Source organism: Phalacrocorax carbo, chromosome 8 (genome assembly GCF_963921805.1).
Source record: "Phalacrocorax carbo chromosome 8, bPhaCar2.1, whole genome shotgun sequence".
NCBI lineage: Eukaryota > Metazoa > Chordata > Aves > Suliformes > Phalacrocoracidae > Phalacrocorax > Phalacrocorax carbo.
Genome location: NC_087520.1, coordinates 4,492,920 through 4,518,781, shown reverse-complemented (window position 1 = coordinate 4,518,781; position 25,862 = coordinate 4,492,920). Strand labels below are relative to the sequence as shown.

At 47.0% G+C, this 25,862-nt stretch overlaps 1 protein-coding gene across 1 annotated transcript; it reads right to left on the bottom strand.

Annotated features, from left to right (window-relative positions):
- Positions 1-888: 888 nt before the first annotated feature.
- On the bottom strand, positions 889-24,371 carry TGFBI (transforming growth factor beta induced). Its single transcript, XM_064458356.1, has 17 exons — positions 24,180-24,371; positions 19,760-19,858; positions 12,889-12,953; positions 11,855-12,012; positions 10,590-10,754; positions 9,955-10,101; positions 9,124-9,265; positions 8,310-8,522; positions 8,023-8,160; positions 7,633-7,778; positions 7,332-7,468; positions 6,679-6,809; positions 4,442-4,566; positions 2,864-2,966; positions 2,580-2,659; positions 2,178-2,202; positions 889-2,011 (listed from the first exon to the last, which is right to left on the bottom strand). The coding sequence occupies exons 1-17, from the start codon at positions 24,293-24,295 to the stop codon at positions 1,956-1,958; spliced, it is 2,046 nt and encodes a 681-aa protein (XP_064314426.1). The 5' UTR covers positions 24,296-24,371; the 3' UTR covers positions 889-1,955.
- Between the last annotated feature and the right edge of the window lie 1,491 nt (positions 24,372-25,862).

Here is a 25,862-nt window from a genome sequence, read left to right as displayed (position 1 = left end):
ACGCCAAGGAGAACAAAAAGCAAAGCAAAACAAGAAAAAAGAGGCAACACTCCACCCCAACAGCTAAATGGGCTACTACTGAACAAGGTGGGAGGTGGTTCTGCTGCTCTTTCAGGCTTTTATAGGAGTTAGTAATTAATTATTCCAATTACAAAAAGCTGAGCCTCCCACAGGAGTGAGTCCCCTGATAGGACTCTTATTCCTTGGGCTGCTGGGAATTGGTGGCTCAGAGGGCTCCCTATTACCTCTCCAGCTTTGAACGACAGGACTGCATCACGCCAGAAAAATAAAAAGATGAGATGGGAGGTTGGGGAAGGGAAATAAAAGAAGGGCTTGATTATTTTTCACACATTTGAGTTCTGCGTATGGCTTGCAGCATATGCAATTTCATTTTGGGCTTTTAATAGAAGAAAAACTACCAGCGTTGTTTCTCAGCCAGGACAACCAAAACAATCTGGATTTTATTTTTTGTATTCTGCACTTGATACCCTTTTTCTCTTTTTTGCCTTGTAATGCTGGGTTTCACCAAGGTAATAACTGGCCGGGGAGTGAGCATAAAGCCCTGATGGGGTGAGTCAGTGCTGCTGGCGTCGTGGCACGCGGTGCTGAGCTCCAGCCAGCAGCAAAGGTGGCTGAGCATCCAGGGGGAGGGATGCGCACAGCTGCCCCGTGCTCCTTGAAGTGCGTGACAGCGACAGCTCATGAAAGTGCCACCGAAAAACGACGACAAGGCAGGACCAGAGAGAAGAAATGCTTTGCCGTTCCACTCTAATAACTCTTAGACTTGTAAATACTGATCTGACCAAATCTGACCCCCTCCTTCCCGGTGCTCAGGTGGTCAAACTCTGCCATCAGGCAATCCAAAGCAAACAGAAAACCAAACAAGCATTATCGCTACTTGTCATATTTATATTTTTGATTTTATTTTTAATTTTTATTAAAAAAACCAACCATTATTAAAAATGAATCATTTACTGGAAGGCTTCTGCCAGACAGAACTCTCATTTTAATCTCGTGAACAAAATGCAGCACAGTTAAAACCCATAGGCATAAACAAAACCCAATAAAAAAAAAAAAAGAGAACAGTTCAAACCACAGCTTATAATTATGCAGTTTCCTCAATGTCAATAGAGAGGCTTTTGTTAAAAGCCTTCAATTCAGAATTTCATGGAAGACTTTTAAAACACAGGGGAAGAAGGAAACACATGGTTGTTTAAAAAAAAAAGAAACCAAACCAAACCGAAAAACCCAGGAAAAACCCAGGAAAATAAAATTGATTGGGTAATGGTTAATGAATTCAACAAATTTACTTCCTCCAAAGTGATCGCTGCTCGCCCAGCCGTACAGCTGGCCCTGGGTGAAGTATTTGCTCAGCAAGCTGAACATACACAATTATCGCCAAGTGTTCTGGCCAAAATTTCCCAATCCTGGCACCGGTTTGGGGGGGGTTTCAGTGAGATCGTACCTGGCTTCCCGCTTCAGGAGCCGGGAGTTTGCAGTGCCAGTAGGTACCACTGGGAGCCTGGGAAAGAGGCTTTGATTCAGCCCCTTTCAGTCTCCCCCAGTGAGACAGCACCAAGGCGAGCTCTAAGCATCTCCCTGAGCTCCCGAGTGAGGGCGGAATTAAGCACCTGCCCTTGTTTGTACATATCAAGCCCAAAACTGGGTATGTTAAAAATTACAAATTAGTGACTACTTTGTAAAACAAAACAAAACAAAAAACCCACAACCAAAACCTATCCTCAGCGTGGGAAGTTTAAGGTCAAAACAAATAAAAATGGTCTTAAAATATATACATATATATATGGCTTTTCAGTTTTCCTATCCATTTCATTGGAAACAAAAATAAATTTAAGGGTGATATTTGGTTTTTAAAAATAATTCTGTCCTTCTCTTTAGCTGTCAGCCGGGGCAGGTGGGATGGAGGCGCTGACTGCCGTTGCTCACGACGCGGCTCAGAATCGACCCGAGTTCTCCTTCATCCTCGCCAGTATCCGGGAGTAGACGGGTGCTGCAAGGAGAAGCCTGAGCTGGGTGGGACAGACACACAGCATCGGCCTGTCCCCTCCCCTCCCAGTTATGCTACATCTTGCGCGGAGCAAGACAACAGAATAAACCTCTCTAAGGGACAGGGACATACGACGGAAATTAGAAACAAGCTAGAGAAGTTGTTTTACCTAGTCGAGGATTCCTCTGAGAAACCTGCATGGAAAGAAAATATAAGGTTTGCATAAATACAACAAATCTCTGACAGCTATAAGCATAGTTTGCATGTCAATATATTTACCCCTAGTCTCCAAAAACTACGGATGAATGACTCTTCGTTACTGGAAGCTGACATATATAGTACCATGCCAAGGTTACATTCACAGCGTGCTGCAAACCGTAGGCTTCGTGTTGCAAAATGTATTATTTCTTATATAATTATATCATGCAAGAAGAGAGGATTTGTCATTCCATGAAACACATGCGCTTATTCTCTTTGCAAGTCAAAGTCTGGGCGTGACATTATCTTCCAATCGTTATTACCAAAATGTAATTTCAGTAGTGCTACAGTGAGAGATTTTTTTGTCTTTTACCTTGGATAACACAGATGCCTGTTTGAAGATTTCTAACGCGGGATCTGCAGGCTCATCACCTCTTTCTTGCGGCCTTGAAGCTAAGGGTGGGACACAGATAGCATTGAAATACTCGTCAAAGCACACAGTCTGCTTCCTTCCAGTGTTTTGGAGGATGTGTTGAAAATCCCATAACAGACTAATCCTCCTCAATAAACTGAAGCGATTGCCACGTGTCACCTCTCCCTCCCAAAGCATCTCTGCTGTAATGGTGCGCCTCTAGGTATTTCTAACCATGGACCTACCCTGAGGCTGTAAGACAGAGTTCACGGCGTAAATCACACCGTTCGTGGCCATGATATCGCTTTCAGCAACAGGCTCCTTGTTGACATGTATTATGTTGTTTTTCTGTTCAGGAAAATAAAAAATAAAAATAAAAATAAAAAAAACAACAGAAAATTAGAAACTTTTGTCACCAGTGGTTTCCAATTTTACTAAAAAAGCCCTCACTTTGCATTCGTTCATTTACTGCATGGCCGTAGGCATTGTCATTCCTCTTGCTAATTAAGGAGAACATAAAGCCAAATTATAGCCTGAGCAGCTTGTCCCGGAGGCTTTGGAGCACGGACGTTCTCGGTGTGCTGGCTGGGAACGCGGTCCCGCGGCAGCAGAACACGTCCGGCAGCTCCCTGGCGGCAGCAGGTGCTGCTGCCTGCACCAGGAGGGATGGCTGCAGAAGTGAGGGCAGATCAGGACTGGACATGGGAAGAGTCTAGCACGCAGCTAGATTGCACTCAATGCTCCTGGAAGCACTGGCCTTTCCATTTTTGTCCTGCATTTTTTTTTCCTTATGCAGAGTGGGTCATGGTTATTTATTTTTCTGAAATATACTTTTTTTTCCCTCAATAGAGGATCCTCCTTTCTCTTAATGTAGTGCAGAATTTGTGAAATCAAACTATACATCTAAATTATACATCTACTGCATTCAGCTCTGGGGCCACCAATGTAAGGACATGGACTGGCTGGAGCAAGTCCAGAGGGCCACGAAGATGATCTGAGGGCTGGAGCACCTTTCCTGTGAAGACAGGCTGAGACTGTTGGGGTTGTTCAGCCTGGAGAAGAGAAGGCTGTGGGGAGACCTTCACGCCTTCCAGTACCTGAAGGGGGCCTACAAGAAAGCTGGAGAGGGACATTTTACAAGGGCATGTAGCGATAGGACAAGGGGTAGCGGCTTTAAACTGCAAAAAGGGTATATTTAAGATATAAGGAAGAAATTCTCCACTCTGAGGGTGGTGAGGCACTGGGACAGGTTGCCCAGAGAAGCTGTGGGTGCCCCATCCCTGGCAGTGTTCAAGGCCAGGCTGGATGGGGCTTCAAGCAACCTGGTCTAGTGGGAGGTGTCCCTGCCCATGGCAGGGGGGGCTGGAAAGATCTTTAGGGTCCCTTCCAATCCAAACTGTCCCATGATTCTGTGATTCTAAATGAATCCTTCTCACTAAGGGACCCCATGCAGAGATCTTTTTTTTTTTACACTAAAGATGATGTGTTAGCTGAGCAAGCTATTTGTTTAATTTATTTATGCTTTTCCCCACCATGACTCAGGGTTAAATTTATAACAGCTCCTGGAAATCATTTACAATTGGTCTTCTGGGGAGAAAGCTGAAGGAAACCACATTTCAAGACTGCCAGCTTGATGAACTGAGCACATGGCAACAGTCCCTCTGCTACAGCCCAGAAAACACTGTTTGGTGGGACTGTGCGCACATTTAGAAGAGGTTCCCACACCACCCAAATGCACACAGACATACTTTGGTCCTTGACACGGACAGCTAAACACAGACCACAGCCCTGCTGACCACGAAACCCCATCCCAGGTGACTCACCACGCTGACTTCCAATTTATCTCCATGCATGGACTTGAGCCTCACAAGGGCATTGACTGCGCCGCTCACCAGGATCTCATCAGCCACGTGGAACTTGAGGATGTTGGCAAGTTCCTTGGCATTACCTGGGGGAAGAAAACATTTACATTTGCAAAACAGTATCAGCACTTGCTTCCCCTATTTCATGTGCTGGAATGACATTACATGGAAAATACCATAATTTCCCGACAGTGCAAGGAAAAAATGTAAAATTGAAAAGACTGGGCAGGAGCACCTTGGTTGGAGGTGGTTAGGACATTGAGGACATTCCTGTCTGGACAGGTCAGGATCCCAGAAGGACACTTTCCCAATGGCCCACCTGCCCTATACGCAAAATCCCTTTCTCTTGGGTTTTCAGTCCCTCATTCTCCCACTATGCACAGCATGAGCCTGCTTCTCTTGCTGCTTTCACTTCCCAAGGAAGTCTAGGGGGAAACAAAAAAAGGACCTATGTGAAATAAGGAAGCAGATAGAGCTCTTGGGTATTTGCAAACGTCAATAATTTTGCCAACACCGGTGTCACTTGGCAATAATCTTCCCAGCTGAAACTGCAGGATTCCTGGGTGGGAAGGGGAAAAGTGCAGGAGAAATGTCACTAATGGCTGGCAGATTGCTGGCCTGATCTCCACCCCACTGAGTCTCTACTCATCTAGCTGTGCTTTGAAACAGATAAGATGCTTAGGAAGATAAGATGCTTCCCCTTCGCCATCTATTTTCCAGAGGAGGCAGTGACGTGCACAGCATGGGCCAGCATCCCTCTTCCACTTTCTCCTTTAGAGGATGCAGTGTCGGTGATAAAACCCGCGGACAGGTGACGGGGAACAGGTAGTGCAAAGATGGCCTCCATCTACAAAACCAGAGCAGCTCCTTCAGCAAGGGGGGCTTTTTCTTTTAATGCTCATGTCTGAACACACTGTGAGCTTTTTTTCCATTAGTTTTTCTAGGGTGGCCGCAGTTTGCACTGCACGTCCTCACCAGCATGATTCACTTCATCAGGACCGTAAGCTAAATATTTGCATGAAAAAAAGAAGAACATCTGAAGCGTCCACATCTGGGATACTTCATTCCTGCAGCCGTTTACAATAGCTGCAAAACAGTTCTGAAATATTTATATATTAAGCATTAGACTGGGTGTGCAGTTTGATATTACCAGTTCCTCATCCCTGCACTTAAAAGGACAGCCAGCCACCATGGGCAGATGTTTCCCAAATTGTGATGTCAATGTTTGGTTAGGCTTTAATGATGAGAAGACGTTACACTGAAATACCTGACATTGTTTCCAACCACAGCCGGTTTTCAACAGGAACAACATAAAAGATCATGTTGCTTATCCAGAAGAGTGTTATTAAATATTCTCATGGTTTTTTGCACACCCAGCCTGCACGCCTGTGCTTTTCAGGATATTGGTCTTCATCTGTGCTAGTCTAGAATATTTATTGTCTTTTCAGGACCAGACTGGACTTCCTGCTTTGTCCATGTACACATAGATGGAGCAATAGCTCCATCCATTTACTACTTAAATCTCATAGAGTGTAACTTGAGGCTGAAGGTGCACCATGTTTTCTAGTTGCAAACTTACTTTAGACACCCTGATCCTATGTGGCTGACAGCTTCATTCTCACTTCTTTCACCCCTGAGAAAGGCAGAGACCTCATCAATTCCTCTAGAAACACCTTAGAGTTATTTTGCTTATACCAGCCAGCACAACCAAATTAAAGTCAAAGTTTGTAGCACACACTACAAACATGCCTTCCAAGCACAAGGAAAGCATAAACCCATGCCTGTGCTTTGTGTGAGAGTTCAGTGCCACCCTGTGCATCCTCAGCTTTCTGCTGGATTGGGCTTATCCACATCAGTTGTGTAGGAAGACCACGCTTCCAACAGACAGGGTCAAAGAATGAGATATGGCAAAGAAACCTAGGCATTCCTCACTGTATCATAGAATCAAAGAATCATTCAGGTTGGAAAAGACCTCTAGGATCATCAAGTCCAACCATCAACCCAACACGCCCAGGCCTCCTAAACCACGTCCTGAAGTGCCACGTCTGCATGTTTTTTGAACACCCCCAGGGACAGTGACTCCCCCAGCTCTCCGGGCAGCCTGTGCCAGGGCCTGACCACTCCTTCAGTAAAGAAATTGTAAAATCATACCAATAACACGCAGCAGCTGTTCATCTAAATGCTCTAAGATTGCTTACCCATTAGCTTGTTCAGTTCCCCTTGGGGCATGGCTCGGAAAGCTTCGTTTGTTGGAGCAAACACCGTGAAGGTACCCGGCCTGTTCAAGTTCTCCGTTAGACCTGCAGACTGGATTGCAGCCACCAATGTACTGCAAGGCAAACATAGATAAAATGCCTCGCTATATACTGCTTTTATTAGACTTTGAGGAATTGCGTGTTGTGAGGAAAAGAGAGCTGTGAAATTGCAAAATCCTGCTTGGGTCCAGCAAATCAATTAATCAAAAATTTGATTAGGTAGGAAATGAGCCTGTGCGGCCCAACCAGAACATGTGAGAAATGAAAAAGCAACCTGGGAATGCTGACTCCTTGGGGACCAAATGGTAGTGAGGAGGCAGAGAGGCTTGTCTGCAATTGCTCTGATGAGCAGAGATGGCTTCGGAGCCAGCTTCTTACTGTATTAAGGGGGACCGCACGCTCTTGGCTCACAATTCATTGAAGGGCTATTTGAAGTCTCATTCCCTATAATTTAGGAATGAGTCCATGGGTTTGGATGCTCTTTCTAGGTTAAAAAATATATATATATAGTCATGACTGCGACCCATAATAAATAGAAACTGCTTTGGCAGCTCTTCCGCTCCTAAACTAGCACTTAGGAAGAGCAGAAGGGTCACCTGAAGCGATGGTCTGCCTTGAGAACATCCATCACTGAGCCAGACGGTGGAGTCAACATTTTGTCCACGCTGAGCAGGGTCCCAAACCTTCCTCTCTTGTCATGGGCAGCAATGCAGGCGTTTTCAATGCAAAGGTTCTGCAGACAAAATTGCAGAAAAAAATACATCATTGACGTATGCTTCGGAAGAGATTTTTATACTTCCCACGATGCTCAATTACACTTCTTAGATGATAGCCATAACATTACAGACATCGAGTATCATTCTGCTATGTACAGCACTGCACGCTGCAGGAACTTACATTGCGGTACACAAAAACTCTCAGTTCCTTGTCACCCAGAGTCTGTAGCTTCTGTCCATGGTAAAGGTACTTAGAGGAGAGCTGCTCGTTAACAATGTGGTTCAGAAGCAAGTTTTTCATGTTGCTGTCAACAGTGGGGAGTCCATCTGCAGCAAAAAGTACGGAAAGAACCAGACATTCATTTAAAATTACCATTGAGACACTAAAAAAAGGGCAAATTCAGACTAACATCTGCACCAGGTTTTAATTTTAAAGCCAGATGCCACTGCCTGTAGCTGAGGTATTTGAGAGAGGGTTTGCGTGCTTCTGCACTGAAACTTGGCTGAAGACTGTTTGAAGGAAACCCGTGGCCTAAACTGATGGAATAAAGGGATTTACTTCCTGACTTACCTTTGAACACATCATTCACTGGGGCAATGAGGGTCACTTGCTCACTGCCAGTTAGATGAGAGCTGAGACCAGCCTGTCTGAAAAGGTCCATAGACTTGGAAACTTCAGATTCTTGTGCCAGCTCAAACAGGGTCTTAGCTGAAAAGAAGAGCAACACATAGTAACCTTGCATTAAAGGCAATCCACCCATCACTACAAAATATCTACACCCTCTAAATCCAGTATTTCCTTGGCAAAATAGAAAAAAGAAAGGCAACAGAAAGAAAGATGCAGAGAGGTGCCAGTACCTGAGTCTGGGATCAGCAGCTCATTAACAAAATGTACGACGCCGTTGGTTGCCAGGACGTCCTTGTTGGCAATGATGGGCTTCCCGTTGAGGGTCAGCTCTTCCCCACTGCAGCCCACGTCCAGGGTGGTTCCTTCCAGAGTCTCCATTGTCAGGCCAGCGATGATGGCCTCAGCACACATGGCTGACTTCAGGATGTGATGGTTCAGCAGATCTGTGTGAGAAGCAAGTGTCTCAGTGAGCTGCAAAAATGAACTATGAAATTATTGCAGCTTTTAGGGATCCTGTTCAATGGCGAAGGCCTCCTGTACGGTACTGTTGGGGCTCCACCCCAAAAGATACGGAGTCACTTTAAATTGTGCTGATTTTAATTAAGCAGCCTGTGAAATGATCGTGATCTGTGAAAAGAGTGATTTTTATACACCTTTGTCAACTTCAAAACATTTTGTGTGGTTATTTGACTCATTTTTCAGGGGAAGTAACATCGATTAGATACTTGTTTTCTTGCACCTTGCTGCATTGATAGTCATCACCATCACATACAGGGGTGCTAACCAACCGAAAACTCGAAAAGGGACTGCTTCTGCTCCCTCCTCCGTATCTGGATACCACTCTCTCTGCCATGTCTATACATCCACCATATCTCCATCCAAAGAAGCTGGGCTGTCCAGTTTAAAAAGCTGGAGTCTGTCAAACGTGTTTACTGCAGCTGTTGTCAGAGTGTATCAAGGAGCCATTCAGTTGTCCTTGAGAAGGAATTTAGAACTGTAAAATACTCTTCAGCCTCTCAATGGGCTCAGTAAACAAGCACTTACCCCTCAAGGCTTCTGGGTCCCCCAGGATCCTGTTCAGTGTTTCTCGTGGGATCTTCTCAAAGGCTTCGTTGGTCGGAGCCAAGAGCGTGTACTGGCCTTCGCTTTCCAGCAAGCTGTTGAGGTCAGAAGCAGCCACGGCCGCCTTCAGAGAAATGAGGAGAGAGGGTAAAACACATTCAGCCAGAATACAAAGGTCAGCAACTTTGTCCAGGCCAGATTTATTAAGGCTTTTATAATTTCAGAGGACTTATAAAAAATCCTGAATAGCTTCTTTCAGCACTTTGGTCCCTTTATAAATTTGACCTGGCCCCATGGTTCTCTTGTGCTCCAGAAATTTGAGTACAAGAGCCCTTTTTTTGGCAAGGCTGAGAGCTGGTCTGAATACCCTGATATGCCTGGAAAGGGTCACAGTAGTTGCAGTGAATAATTCAGATCAGAACCCACAGCTGGCTAACTGCAAAACCCCTGTGCCTTTTGAGTTATTCCTTAACTTGGCAAATACCAAGGCAAATAAATCGGTACTCTTTGAATCCAAACAGTTGATTTTTCCTAAGGCTGAGCCTGACTGTAGAAGAGTGAGGAGCCAGACTCAGTCTACATCTCTTTACTGACAGCAATAGCAGGGTGACATTCATCCTCAAAAAAACCTCTACTTGCACTGATACAAAACACTTCTCTTCCTAAAGCAAAATAAGCTATATTGGCAGCAGGATTCTATCGGCAGCTTTAGGGTCACAGCATCCAGGCTCTAGCAAGCTCTTCGTGACAGTTCACTGGGAGTGGGATGACTGAACAGCTTTAAGGATCCCTGGAGCACTCGGGCGGACTCACCCGAAGAGTTTCCAGGCTTTCCTCAGTCTCAATGATCTGCTGAATGCTGTTCGTAGTGGTGGCAATTACTTTGTCGATGACATGAACCACTCCGTTGGTGGCATGGTGGTCAGCTTTCAACAGCCTGGCACAGTTCACAGTCACAATCTGCAGAGGGAAAAAGCCATGGGGCGTTACGTGCACTAAACCAAGAAGGTAAAGCAGCTTCTGCTGGTTTTCTATTTCAAACGTAGTGAGTGCTATAATATTGAATCAGCAGGAGCAGAAATGTGGTTTCCTAAAAAAACACACAAAGAATGAGAATGCTCTGTCAAGAATGTTTGAAACTTTTCATGTTTAAAGAGCTTTGAAAATAATCAGTGGTTTTGGCTACCCTGACTCATCAAGGCTAAGGAAATATGCAAGACCAATACTTAGGCAAGCATACTGTTATACAGCAACATGGGCAACTTCCCTGCAACAGCATCGATGAAACTATCTGCTTACAAATATTCTTTTCAAGCTCCTTCTAAATATGTATCCTAAATCAATAATTGTCAACCTAAGCATTACAGAGTCCTGGAGGCCCAAGGACAGTGCAAGGAGGTGCAAGGAAGGCAAGCCCAGTGTGGGTAGGTTTCATACAAATGCCTTACCCCATTAGGATAGTGGTGAATCTGGATAGGCAGGTCCTGGTACATTGAGTTAAGTGTGGTCCCATGTTTCAGATCGTCCGTGAGGACCCGTTTGTTCACCATGTGGTAGCGGAGGGCGTTGAGCAGCTCAATGTTAACATTACTGACTAAGGAATCCAAAGTTTCCTGAAAATCAGAAAAATCCATGTTTCAGTGCTGAGTGCTATTAAGCCAGTTTGTTAGAGAGAGCCAGGAGGTCTGGCTGCATCCAGGGTGCTCCCAAGGGGTGTGAGCACGTGTGTGTATTAAGTGATGTATTCAGCCTTAAGCCATCTGTGCAAATTAAGAGCTCTAACTTTCATAAATCATTATCTTTTGCCTTACAACAGCAGCTAGAAGCTCTGGCAGTCCCCATCCTTGGCAGACAAAGGGATGATGGCAGCAAGCTCCAGTGTGGTGTCACTGCATCAAAACGAGCAGTAAGGCAACAAAAGGCATCACTCAGGGCCGAGGACAAATAAACCAGGAGACCTTCCCCAACAGCATCATCCTCACAAGGGCTTCTGCTAGTGCACGCTGTTTGGGCTAGGGGCTTGGTAGTGGGGATAGCCAAAAACGATGCCTCCTCCCTGACCCAATAGTTGTTCTTACGTATTTATGGACAAGTGATTTAAATGTGGGATGTAACGGGACAGGAGTCGTGCAATCGGGACTCTCCCCTGTTAACAGAGATGCTCCACTGGGATGGGAGCATGGGCAGGACAGCGGTGACAATTTCAGGAGTGGAAATTTCACAAGACACAGAGTGAGAAAATCAAAACCAACATAAAGGAAATTTATATGTAATTGAGCGTAGGAACACAGGGATGCAGGAAGGCTGCAGGTTTACTAAGGCTCCAGCTGGGACTGGCTACTTGTAGAAATTATTAAGAACAACCAGAGTGGTAAAGTAAGGGTCAACAAGAGAACCCAAAGGGGATGGAAAGTCTCTTGCTGCAGGTCTTAATGCAAATTCTAATGCTACGAGCCAGGGAAAACTGAGTGAGGTGATTTCTACATCCACCTGCTGGAGAGCATCCACACCTCTTTAGTGTTGGGTCTTTCAGAAACAAATCTCTGGAGCTGATGGACCAGTACAGTGATTCCCATCTTGGAAAGTCATAGTCCTTCCTATATCAGGACTGTGTCTATTCTGCCAGATGGGGCTGGATCCAGACCCCTGCAGAGCTGGGTCTCCACTAGAGAAAGCCAGAGGAAGAGGAGAAAGAAGAGGAATTATATCTTACAGCAGGCAAGGACGCCCAGGCCTCATTACTTGGAGCAAAAATTGTAAAACTTCCAGGTCCTTCAATTTCTAGCCTTAGCTTAGAGCGGTCGGAGTAGAGCTGCGTGGTGGTAGACCCAACAACTCCCAGGGTTTCATAGATGTTTGAGAGTGGCAGTGCTGAAAGAAGAGAAGGTTATGTTCCCGACACAACATCATTCATCCTTCCCTGCACTGGGCTTTATTAAAGGAGGGCTGCTGGTGAAAATACTTGGGGAGATGAAGCATGTCAGGGAACTCGTATCTGTTCATTCATTAGATAATAAATAATCACAGCCTGACAGCTCCAGCCTCAATTACAGCAGTGTAATCCGAGATCTACTGCATCTCTGCAGGTTTAAATGGAGTTACTCTGGATTTATATGAATGTGAATTGAGGCAAGCAAATACAGTCATTTCTTTCACCCGATCCTTGTTTGTACTCAGGCTTTTGGTGCTCAGAGCTGGTCTCGGACTCCACTGATCCATCCACACCAGCCCATGTGATTAGCTGGGCAGCATCAAACTTTCGTGGAAGGAAGCATTCAGAAAGCAAAAGCAGAATATGTCTTTCTTCAGTAAACCCAGTAAATTCCCTCCCAACCCCATCAGTGGCTGAACTGTATTTTCTCCTAAATGCGATTTTGCTAAACTCATGCTTGCCAAAATAAAAATGAGCAGAGATTGGCAGAGCTGTCTGCTGCTCTATCATTCCTTTGGATTGCATTTCCAATCCAGCTATATTACTTGTTGGAATAAGTAGTCCCTTATGGCCCCCCATGCTTGATTAAGTTTAATTATATCCAAGGTTTTAAGTTGTCTGGAACACTTTACATGCTTTGGAGCTGATCTGGCACTCAGCTGGTGCTCTGGTGAGTCCATTTTTGACTTGTTCATGGCAATATTGCACACAAATTGCAAAAATCAAATCCACTTTTAAGTAATTTTATGACATTTCCCTTTACTAGGCAGCTGTATAATTTTAAGAAGTCTAAAAAATGTCAAACATTTTTTTACCAGCTGGGCAGCCTTTTTCTCCAGGAACCTTTTCATATCCAGGACAGCACTCGTAACTGATTACTCTGAAAGAAGAGATGGATATGGTAGATTAACTGACGGCGTCTCACTGCTTTTTCTTTATTCGCTATAGTTTTGTGTCCATCCATATTTGGTGATGTTTCTAAGCAGACTCTTCATTAGAAATCTAGACTTGAACAAAAGACAAACCGCAATTTTTATCTCCTTCAGGGCTGCACGTTGCCAATTTCTCCACAGAACAAAAGCAGACACGATTTCTTTTCAAAACCACACTTTCCAGGAGACTTTGTACAAACAGTGGATGGAAACTGATGCCACGGTCCCAACAGATAACCTATGCAAGGCACTGCAAATGCTGGCTTATTTGGGCACGTTTCCCACAGGATTTGGGGATCTCCCTGGCTGACTGCTGCTATCACGTCCGATCACTGTTTAAGTAACATGCTGCAACTCCGGTACGGCTGCTTTACCAAACCAGCCGAGCATTTCTCCTTCGTTTCACCCTATTCTTGTCCACTGCCAAAAATTGTTTGCTTACTTATGGCAAAACCCACAAGACAGACCTGGAGGGGAAGGAGCAAGGGAAGGTCTTGGATGCACTGGCACAAGGACTTGGGATAAACCCTGCAAGGACCAACTTCACCAGTGGCAGCACGTGCTTCCATGGGCACCCAAGGCACTACCGCAGCACAGCCATCTTTCTAACACTGGGTATGTCTCTGTGAGCACCCTCAGTGCAGCATTTCCTTCTGGCTGGCAGCAAACTGCTGCTCCGATCAAGCACTATCCCCCAGCAAAACCAAAGGAGCCAGAGACCCCATCCAGGGGAATCAGGGCCATCCTGCAGATTTGCAGACCCTAAATAAACAAGATCTGCCTGAATGCTGTGTCCATCATCTGCAACTTAATGGGAAATAAGTCATCTGATTCTCAAAGCTGGTCACTTAATGGAACATATTTTGATATTAACAAGGGGGGAAATAAAAAGAAAAAAGGAAAAAAAAACCCCAATCGATAAGTTGCCTATTTATTTTTCACAGGGGATTCTTTCACCTATTGCTCTTATGCTTGGTGTGAATGGAGCAAGGCCATCTGATTGATAGGCTAAAGACAGCAAGGGAATGGGTGTTCCTCCCAAAGACAAGCGTTTCCTCTGTGCTCCCCATTGGATTTGAGACAAGTAGGATGTTGTGTTGCCGAGCCTCAGCACACTCACTCAAAGAGAAAGGAAAATCCTCAAGCATCAGATATTTGTCATCATTTTAACACTGTTAATAAACAGTGGAAATGCCTGGGGTTTGAGAGGGAATTCTTCAGGGTAATGAAGAGCCAGTAAGTGAAACAAATACCTGCTTTTCTGTGACAGAAGCAAATAAATTCTGTGTCATGGTTTCCTAAGAGAATTACAAAGCAAACCCAGACTGATTGTCTAGACATTATATATTCCATGTGGGAAAGAGTTTGCCTAAAGCAATCCCTTCCTTTGACTACTGGAGATCTTAACACCCTGCTGCTCTGCTTTCCCCAGCCCCCCTGTCTCGTGTTCATTGGAAACACACACTTTCTCCCCCCACCACTTCCCTCCCCTACCTCCAATTTTTCTTTTTTTCACCCTAGAAACTAAATCCAGTCTAGACAGTTCCCTTGGTTCAGACCTGTAATCAAAGACGAAGAGCTGATTAAAGAGAAATCATTCCAAAGTTCAGCATAAATAATTCCTGAGTGCTGACGTAGGCTTTAAAAGGCTTATTTATAGATCAATCGGAGATTAATGAGCTGTGACGAAGGGGCAGGATGCTGATGCTCACAGCGTGCAGCACAGGGAGCTCGCTGGCTCGGGGCTGCCCCAGCAGCCAGGCGCCTGCAGGGATGGCAGGGCACCGGGAAGCGATGGAGGGACCACACCGCCTGCTTTTCAGTGGGTTCGTGAGCATCTCCAGCTCCACCCCACGAGGGATGCTAATGGCAAGAAGCACCGAGGCCAGTAACAGGGCCAGCTCCACCCGTGCAGGGGCTCATTCAAGCCCTGGATCTCACTCACCCACTGAAGGTGACCTACCAGCATCATCTGGGACGCATTTTGCACACCAGCATTTTGAGTTGAGTACCAGAAAACTTCTGCAAAGGGCCAGGTGAACACAGAGGTGCTCAGCCAAGTGTTTGCACCTACAAGGAGCCAGAGATACTGTAAAAAACCAGCTTCAGCCACTTGCCCTCCCGGGGCTGGTGGACTTGGTGGAAGCACAAGACCACCCAGCCCACCCAAAGGCACGTGGGCACCATTCAAGAGGTCGCTTGGGGCTGGGCACAGGGCATCCCCCGAGCTGGTCCTGCAGCCACCTCCAGCATAGCCGCGGGTGAAGGCTGCTGTGCCTCACTTGCAGGACTCTGCATCTCCATGCTACAGCACCCTCCACATCTGTACGGGAGGAAGGCTGCTCCTTTGACATGTCCTCCTCCAGCTGCGTCAGAGCCACAATCTGCTGCCTGGAGAGGAGTGTTTCTCTTACGTGGCCAGGGGCAAACAACTCACAGGAGAAAACACTGAACACTCGCAACCACCGCCCCGCACGGCCGGTTCTGCACAAAAGCCTTTGGAGTTGCCGAGTCCATCCCTGTTTCTGGTGTCTGCTCCGCAGCTACAGACCACTACACTGGGACACGGCGGATGCCAGCGATGTGGGTTAAATAAGCAATGCCCTCCTACAAAGAGCATTTGTCATCTACTCGGCACACCTCTGACCACAATTTCCTGACCTCCTCGTTGAGCAATTTCAAGTCAAATCCGTAGTTTTTCAGCCTCTGGTTTTGAAACACTATTTCTTAAATGTCTATCTGCCTCTGACTGCAGAAGCAAGCTCCCTGGCTTTTATTAGTCATTGTTTCACTGCTGTTGCATTCTTAGGATCTGAAATTAAATTTTAAGTGCATTTTTCAAGGTAATACAAATAAGCTTGGGCATATATTAGTGAATAAAGATCCATTTGTAATAATTTCCTGTAATAAAACCCATATGTTTTGTTTCTGTAAAATAAGTGCCAGAGAGTCCTTTCTTTCCTGAACTGAGGAAAGTACATCAGACAACAAAAGGAAAGTTAATTTAAAAGGAAAAAAAGGAATGTATTAAGGGGCAACTTACTGCCACTAGTTATTCCTCAAAAAGTAATAAAAAACCAAATTTATGTAAGCTGTCTTTTCATTCTCAAGACAAAAAGTTGCGTGGGGACGTGTTCAATTGCAACCCCAATTCTGGAAGAATGAGTCCAGTGCATAAGGGAGGTAGAAAAATATTAAAAAACCCACAGGCACAAGTATAAGAATATACTCTAAATAAACTATTTCTTTGGCTTTGGAATAACCAACAGTGGAAAATTACCTAATTACCAAAACAATCTTGTTTCAGTGCTCATTAAAATCAAAGCAGTGTCAGACTTCTTGCCAACTGTCTTATCTCACTTCATCAGCAAGTAATGCAATGATAAAAAATGTACATAAATCCTCTATCTAATTTCTCCCTAGCTGCGTGAGCCAACCCTTCAGCAAAGAGAGGAAAAACAAAGAAGAACAGCAGATAAAGAGGTAAGAGACCTCTTCTGATGCATGTGTTGAAATTTCCATTGTGCACATCCAGCCCCAGCAGAGCACACCACCCCCATGGACCAAAAGACGTTGCTCGAGACGCAAGCCTGCAAAGCCTCACCACCAAGCCTCTGCCTTACAGCCATAACCTATGTGTTTCTGGTAAGAGCCTTGAAGCAACTCAGCACGGTGCCCGCTGCACCCCAGGGTGACTATGAGCGCTCAGCCACAAGGCTGGAGCAGCAACTGAAAGGTGATGCACCTGAAGGCTAAAGACGAAGCACATCCACGTCTTTTGAGCTGGCTTTCCTTGCTGCTCCAGTTGCTCTGCGTCTCCCAATGCAGGATGTGATCATCTGAGAAGCAGTGAAGTTACGACATACTGTCACAGGCTTGCAGCAGCTTTCCTGCCTTCCTCACTGAACTTTGCTCTGAGCCAGCTCTGCAGGAGCTCAGCTTTGCTCCTCTGCAGTACCTGGTCTGTCACTGACCTCCCTCACCACTACCTGTTTGAAACAGTGATCAGAGCAGGAAAAGCAAAGAAATCAAAGCAGACAAAACTACCTTCCTAGAAGCAGGTATTTGCACCTGCAACACGCATCCCACCTGCGGCACCACTGACTCTTTAAGCAAATATGGAGGATAACAGCCAGGTCAAACGTGAAGTAGGTGAGACAGGTCAAGCATCTCCTATCCCAGGACTGCTCTTCTCACAGGTGGGAAAAGCCTTTTAGGAGGAGGAAAGAAATGGCCATGCTTATCCAGCTCCACCACCCGCCCTGGGCTGATGGGGTGGATCCCCCTGCCAACAGGAGGACCAAGCACACAGATTCAGGAGAGGACTTCTGACTACGCATCCCAGGCAAAGGCTGGATCCACCTAGTTATGCTGATGAACATGCCAAATTCTGACTCTTTCTGGAATTTAAAGGCATCTGGTATTCTCAAAACCTCTCATGGACCAGCTCAGTCCCATGCAATGGACCACTTTCCAAGGGTTCATACTGAGCACCGTTAACTGTGCCCACACGCTCTGTTGGGCGCTGATGCGCTCACCACAACGCAGCATCAGGCCCCTGACACTGGCTGAAGCATTTGACTGCCGCAGCATAACGCATCATGTCCTTCGTGGCCCAAACAACTCCTGATTGCTTCCATATGCCAGGAATACCATGTCCAGTGGGAGCCATCACCAGCGAACATGTGTAATCAGAGCTGTCCCAGGGTCCTCTGGAAAATGTGAGTCAAGGCAAGTGTCTTTTGTTCTGCACAAGCACTGCTAAAGGGCAAAGTAGGGCCCAGGCTCAAAAATTACTCGGAAGAGAAAAGAAGACAATAACACCCACTGTTGAGATGATGCAAAGTGAAGAATAGTGAGCAAATCCCGTGTATAATGGGAACATTATCTCATAGGTTAATGCTGCATACGCTTTTCTCTCAGCAGTGCGTCGTCGGATTAGACACTTGGGTAAAAGTAGAGAAAATGAGGTTAGAAGAGATCACCCCGTCTCCTCAAATGAAATCATGAAATACTGCCAGGTGCCAGTTATTCTACCTCTTTCTGGAGATAAGCGGATGAGTTTGTCTCTGCCAAATACAGCTGCACATTTGGGTTACTTGAGGTTAGTTTCTTATTCACTTCAGAGCTGAAGAATTCCACGGCTGGATCGCTTTGCCTTTCAGTGTCTATAACAGCAAAGCTATCCCACACCCACAGGTGAGTCCTTTTTCCTTTGGAGACCTCCTAAGTTCTGATACTCTGGTATCAGAAGAGGTGATGATGATACCATATTGCCATGCCATAATCTTGTCCATCTTACATCAAAAAAGCTACCGTTCTGCCAAGATGAGAGCCTGAACTCTAACCACCCAAATTAAGTCTTCCCAGATTTGGTGGGTTTGTGGAATTAAGGGAGCAGGGCGTGTGGTTCTTTGTTTTTACAATATTGCCTCTCCTTTCTTTTCTTTATGTAAAGACAATTGGACATAAGGAAAACCACTAGACATGCTCACTCTGGGGGACATCCTGCAGTACATCCTCCTGAAGTACCAAATTTTCCTCTTTTAGACAAATTCATGGGTAGCATGATGAAAGGCCAAAAGCCATCCACGGTTATGATTCCTGTTTTGCCTCCCTCCTCATGATACCAACACTGAACAAATGAAACGAACCCTGATGGCCACCCATCACAGCTAAACTAACGAAGGCAACCCAAATAAAAGCAATATAGCTTACCACAGCCGGAGATCTCAGAGTCTGCTGTTTACTACAGAAGCAGTTTATTTAATCTGCAGTAAAGAACAGCATGTTCCTATAGATCTACTCACACTTTACATTGGACCATATCAGAAACACGTGAGATGATTTTCTGCTGTTTGTTCTTCTTGAACTTGCAGATCCAGGACCAGGCCTGGCCCACAGCTCTGCTCCCCATGGCCAGCACCTCTGCACTGATATTGGATAACGCGGTGGTGCGTGCTAACGTGTGGGCCAGCAAGCGCGTCTGAAAGCCCGGTTTGGCCTACGCCAAGGAAAAAGATTCCCCGTTCCTGATCTACAGCCTGGCAGACAGTCAAGCACGCATATCCTTAATTATCTGCTGACTACATCTTTCAAAAGAATGTCCCGAGGCTGCTTACACGGATACTTTATGCAACAGCTACTTGAATATTATTGTTTGCAATTTTTTAAAACGTGGAATTGGCCTGCAAGTCTAATTAACTTTCCTTGTGGAGTCATCAGACAGTGTTGGCTAAAACTGACACCTCTTTCCCCTTATTTCTGGTTTCCCCTTCCAAAGCAAACATGTGTAGATGAATTTTACGTTCTCTCCAATATCCTTCAGCTCTGGGTTGTGTTTTATTTCTTCTTTTTTTTTTTTTTTTTAGCTAGGCAGCATTGAACCTAGCATGGAGAGAGGCACAGCTAAGTACTAGAAAACATCTGGTACACACTTCATTACAACATTGAGAGCTATATAAATATATATAGAAATGCAATTAGAATAAACCATCAGGGTTTGTATTTACATGGCACTTTCCATTCTTAACATCTAAGCGTTTTAAGATCATGTTTATCATTTGTGAAAAAACAAGGCACGAGTGTTTCTTTGGGAGTAAAAGGCTAAAACAATTCTTAACACGTATACATGTTAAGCCCACACCACGGGCTCTGACATCCCATGTCTGTCACACCGTCTGCTTCTCCCACCCAGCACCCACCTCCACAACGGGGTCTTCGGGGAGGCTCTGGCCAGCACTTGACTACTTACGTTGACTTCCCGCAGATCTTCCTCTGGTACCACTGCTTGCAGTTGGTGAAGTATTTCCTGTTCGTGCCGATCAGCTTCTGCACCGCACACACGTTGGGGCTACAGATAACGACAAAGCAGAAGAGGGTCCTGTAAGCCTCCTTCCTCTCGGTGCTGACCACCAACGTGGAGCCAGACCCCACCTGACAGAGCCCAAAAAGCCCTGCTCAGGTTGCAAGGGAGGAAACTTTGAGAGCTGCAAGTCAACTTGCACGATCTGAGTGTATAATGACTATCGTGAAGTGGAGGAAGCAGTGGAAGAGATCCCGCTTCACTCTGCCAGGGCATCTTTTTCTTCACTGAGTGCAAAATCTTGACTTTTTTCCATGTTCCACCTCTCCCCAAAATATAAAGAAATGAAGGTAAAAATAATGCTTTGGTCAGTATTTCTATGGTGAACAGCTACCTACAGTTTGGGATCCCAGTTAAAACCTGATAAAGTTACGCAGTAATTCAAATCCTTCCCAGAAAAACATTATTTTATTGTTTAAGACATACAGACAAACAGATATTTATCAGCCCATGGACCGACTTGCACCAAAACCAGAACAGGTACTTGTGCTGTATGACAGACTCAACCTATTCCGGACACATGCTGAGCTGCTGAGGGGGAGAGTGAGCAGTGGCACTACCCACCCCGGTTTCAACACACCAGGTATGACAGCACAGGCTGAGAGTGGCTGTACCAGCCCATGAGGTACCAAGAGCACCTTCTCAACCAGAAAAGCAGATGGTTGGCGTTACATGTGTGACTAACCCCACCGAGAGCTGACTGCAGCCTTTCAGCTTTCTAAGAAGTGGTCTCACTGCAAGCAAAGATGTGGTCAGACAGGAGCTGGGAGTTTACTTGCTGCCGGTTTGGCCAGCACAGCATTCCCCTGCTCAGCCTGGCTCATCATCTCCGTGGGTTGTAGCCAGCAGCCCTGGCAATGTATGTGGGCAACACACGGTCAGTGCATGAGATATGATTTATGGATCTGGGTTGCGAGGCCACCGACTGCCTCTGGGCTGGAGCCAGAGGTGTAGCAAATGCCCAAACAAGCTGAGGATGCTTAGCCCAACTGAGACTGGATTCCCAACACCAACACCATGCCCCGGCTGTGGCAGCGGCACCAGAAGTACGTGCAGTATTTACATAAATCATCGCTTCAGCCCATCAGAAGTGCTCTGCAGTGTCCAAGGCAGAGTTTTCATTTGTGCACATGAAACTCCGGATGGGGCGTGGAGATGCTATTGTAAAGGTCTTGATCTGTTCAGGAAAAAAGACAGCAGCCTATTTCATCCTGGGTTTGACCAAGATGCTGCCCGCTTCCCTACCAAAATTAACAAAAGCAGAGTTTGTGGCCTGACCACCAACTCTTCCTGCAGCCGTGCCTGCTTTTCACCAGCGTCCCAAATTCGGTTCTCTCCAAAACAGGCCAGCCTGCCCATCATTAGGATGAATTAATGTGAGGATCTCCTATATGTTGGCTAAGTCCAGTGCCAGTCTCAGCGGGAGCTTGGCTTGCCTTCAATGAGCCTTTGTTGATGTGGCTGCTGCAGGGCCCTGCAGAGACAGGATCCAACCCTGCGAGGCCCTGGCACCTTCGTCCTGCCCCGAGGGGAAAGTGAGGGCCCGTGGGACCTGGGGGAATTAGGCTCACCACTTCCCTCATTACTGCCATATCCAGTAATGGTAGTTTGTTCCTGCATGAAAGCATTTGATCCCCTTTATATATATAGGGTGAGGGACAAGGAGAAAGAATCTGCTGAAAAAAAAGTTAGAAATCACAAAGCCAAACTTTCAGCTGGTGCAAACTGGCCCAGGCTCAGTAATTTCCACGCCAAATCATTGCTTAGAGAGACATCTGTGCTCTCTGACTCAGCCCACCTCGGCTACCCCGGCCCTGCTGCACTGAAATATGGTTCCAATTACATCGAAATTCCAAACCTTGCCTCGATTTCAGCGTCTGGCTGACGGCAGTGGACAATCCCTCTAATATTCATCTTGACAAGCCTGGCTACTGAAAGACTTGTTTGATCACTTCCCCCGTATCCCCGGGAGGAGCCTGCCAAGAAAACCCTTGCGCCTTCAGGACAGCGTCAAACTCAGAGCTGCCTTGCTCCCTCCTCCCTGCCCAGGACTGCAGCTCCACAGGGCTGCTGCTCTCTCCCTGACTTATCGGGGAAAACTTCTTCCCAGTTTTTTCTTAGTGCAGAAAAATCCATCCCCAGGGCCGTGTTATCAATGATTCCCACAGGCAGGCTGTAGTAGCAGCTCCCTGCGGTGCGTGTTCTGGTCCTTTGCCCAGTCTGGCTTAAAATGAATTTGTCAACACTCTCCCCTCTCCTCATTGGAGTTCATCACCTCTGCCATGCCGTTCCCAGCCAGCCGCGCTGACTCGAGGATAAAACTGCCTATTGTTCCCCTTCCGTAGAAGCCTTCCACTTGGCAGGCAGCAGCTGGGAGCTGCTGGGGCAGGGGCTGCCCTTTGGGAAGGGGCAGAGAAGAGCAGGACCTGCCGTATGGTCCCCGCTACCTGCCGTGACAGTGCCCATGAAGATACCCAGCATCACGTAGTGCCCACAGAGCTGGGCGAGTCCTGGAAAAGCACTCCTAGGTTTTCATCTTCAAATGTTAATGCTCTTTACATGCTTCTCAGCTCCTCTCCCAGACTTGAGCTGATTCACTTAAAGAAAAAAAATTAATTAAGACGTACAAGTTTTGCTGCAGAGCCAAGCTCTGCCACCCAACTCGATCTCAGCTCAATAGGAGCATTGATGGTGTGAGGGGACGCTCGCAGCAGAAAGGGTGGCAGCCCTGGTTGCACATCCCTCCTGAGCTCCCTCCTGCAAGCTAAACAACACGCCTCACATCCAAGAGCTTTTTGGCTGGTTTTGTGTTGCTCTATCTGTTTGGCACATCGTTAATCAATGTTTAAAATTCGGTTAATGTTTAAAAGCTGGCTTGGTATAAATTGCTCTCTCCATCAGAAAGGGACCAGTGAGCAAAGTGCTGCGGCTGGATTTATCTCAGCACAACTTCACTTCGTCTGGAAACCCTGGCATACTAATTCCTTGCATCTCCCAAAGATCTCAGGCACCAGCATGCACCACGATCACATCTTACCCTGTGCCTCTACTGATTGCACAGGGGGTAAAGGCTTCCCTCTGCAGAGAGAAGTGGACTGATTTACACCAGAACTGCACAAACTTCCCGAGTCTGAGCAAACCTCTGCCTCGGGGCTATCAGTTGAATTGGATATTTACTTCATTTCAGATCATGTAGAGATGAAGAACCAGACTCACTGTATTTGTACGTAAATCACTGTAATTCCTTCATTATTGAAATTTTACAAATAGACATCAGCTCAGAATCTGTCTGTTGGATTCTGTACCTGATTAACATATAAACAGCATACTCCATTTCATAAATACTGACCTGGATCCCTGCTGGCTAATGTATCAAATTACAATATTTAAGTCTTGGGGGTTTTTATAAAGCATTTCATGACCCTGCCTTCAGCAATCCATTTAAATGGAAGCCGCAGTTCAATCAATGTCATCCTCCTGAGAGACGAAAGCTGGCTGAAACCTCTGTCATCCCTTCACCCCACCTAATTCCCAATAAACTTTAAAAACCAAGTGAACAACTATTAACATAGGGTCTGTTTTCTACCTATCAATGAAGACTTGAACTACTCAGTCCGTAACATATTGTCGATCTAGCAAGAGAGGTCTACATGCATTTTTTGGATATTCCTTATCTCAGAAGGTTTATGAGTAAATAAGGCATTATTTCATCAAGAAACTTTCAAGGCTTACTAGGGGTTACAGTCAAAGAGTAAGTTGGCGCCCACTCCTCAGAGACACTCCTCTAGAATCGAACCAATTTTCTTTCTTTTTCTATAAATTCATGAAAGCGAGCATACCTTCCACAAAATGTTTAACTGTTCAAAATCTGGGGACTTCCCCCGCCCCCCCCCCCTTTTTTTCCTTAACGGGAAGAGACCAATAAAGAATCATTGAGGGGTCTAAAATGACATCTGGAATATTAAGCATCCTGAAAGAAAGGAAGAAAATTAGTCAAAGAAGAAAGAAAAAAGTTGCTCGGGGATGAAAGAAAAAGCCGTTATCCCGGGAAAAAGGAAGCCGTTATCCCGGGAAGAAGGAAGACGTTATCCCTGGAAGAAGGAGGCATCCAGAGCTCCCCCGAGGGAGGGCTGAGCCGCCCCGCACCGGCCCCGGGCGCAGCGGCGCCTCCGCCCCGCACAAAGCCCCGCACGGCGGCAACCGAGGCACCGCCCGCCTCGGGGCCGCCCTTTCTCACCGGGATTTGTGCAAATGGAAGGAAAAAAAAAGTTTTCCCTCCCCTTCCCCCTCTTGTTTTTCGCCCGCTTACCCGTGCTGCCGGCCGCGGAGCCGGCTGTGCTGCAGGACCTGCTGGTAGGGGGACTTGGCGGCGGCGGCGAGGCCCAGGGCCAGCGCCAGCAGCAGCGGCAGCGCCGGGTGCGCCATGGCCGGGAGGCGACGGGCCGCGCCGGGACGGGCCGGCGGGGACCGGGAGCCCCGTTAAATGCGGCGGCGGCGGGGGCGGGGGCGGGGAGCGGAGCCGCCGCCCGGCCCGGCCCGGCGGGGGGGAGGGAGGGAGGGAGGGGAGAGGGAGGGGAGAGGGGGCAGCCCCCCCCCCCCATCCATCCATCCATCCATCCGTCTGTCTGCCCCTTCGTCCGTCCACCCGCGCCCCAGAAAGCGGCCAGGAGTGTCCTCCATCCTCCCGCCCAGCTCAGCGATTCATCCACAGTCGCGTTTTATTCTTCTTCTTCTTCTGGACTTTTGTTCATCCCCCACCCAGTCGGGTCTCCGAGCTGAACTGACACGCTCCGGGGGGGGGTGTCCCATCGATCTCAGCCCCTCTGCGACCCCACCCCACCCCAGGGAGCTTTTCTGGCTGCCCTGCCCTGCCCCACAGCCTCTTGGAATGGCACCCCATGCCACCTCGCCTGGCACCCTCTCGGTGCCTGCAGGAATCACCCCCCCTCCCCGTGGGCCTCCCGGCGCTGCCAGGGGTCACGCATGGTGAGAGGCTTCTGGTTTCTTTTAAACCAAGGCAGGAGCGCTAAGGCTGCCACCAGCATACCTCCTTGGCCGGGTTCCTCGTGTTGCATACAGCTCTGGGGTGAAGCCCAGGGGCGAGTTTTGCAGTGAGCCACGCGCCACCCCATCGCGCTGAAGGGTCACAGGCACAAAGGTGCTGGCCCACCCTGGCCAGTGGGACAAGTCCCCGGGAGCCAGCCCTGGCATCACAGCCATCCCAACGGCTCGCGTGGGAAACCTCCATCCCAGCCAAGGGCAGAGCGCGGTGTTCGGTGCTTGCAAAGGTAACAGCAGCACTCACTTGAGGCTGTTGCTGCGCTCATCACCACGGCATTCCCGGGAGAGAGGCTGTGCAGAAGTCCTAAAGAGGCCAAAACATGGAAAAAACGACAAAACAACCAGCGCACCTTGTGCAATGCCATGCACGAAGGGGCAGGGAAGACTCAAGTCACCCAGCCACTCGTTTATCCAGCCTGACCCACTGCAGCATGCCGGTGTTTGTATTGAAATCACTCTGACTGCACTGACACCAAAGTTGAAGGGCTCTTGCTTCCCTAAATCCTCCTGAGAAGCAGAAGAGGTCCTTTGTGGCAACTTGCCCTTAGGAATGTGCTTCGGCAAAACCCTCATGTGGATTTGCAGACTGGGCAGTGGCCAGGAAGGGCAGCTGCTCAGCAAAGGACAGGAATTGAAATGTATCCAGTGAGGAACCATCGAGCCAAACAGAAGAAATCTGTAGTAATAATAAACACTTTGTATTTACAAAGGTTTTTTTCCCCCACAGTAAATAAATCTGATTAGTGTAAACAGCATTAACGCTTGGATAAAATACACAAAACCATTCCTCAGTTGGGTTTCCTCTCCCCAGAGAGTGCCTCACTGTTGCCTCCATCTAAGTAGACAAATCCTGAAGTCTTACCTGCCAAGACTCATGACTCCAGCCTAAAAACCAAGAAATAAAGGCTTCAGGTCTTCCTGAGAAAAGGTG

Excerpts from the sequence above, each read along its gene's own strand:
- TGFBI (XM_064458356.1), bottom strand. The coding sequence starts at position 24,295 with ATGGCGCACCCGGCGCTGCCGCTGCTGCTGGCGCTGGCCCTGGGCCTC. Across the intron at positions 7,469-7,632 it reads GAGTTTTTGTGTACCGCAAT|AACCTTTGCATTGAAAACGC; the intron begins GTAAGTTCCTGC and ends TTTTGTCTGCAG. Across the intron at positions 2,203-2,579 it reads AGGCATCTGTGTTATCCAAG|GTTTCTCAGAGGAATCCTCG; the intron begins GTAAAAGACAAA and ends CTTTCCATGCAG.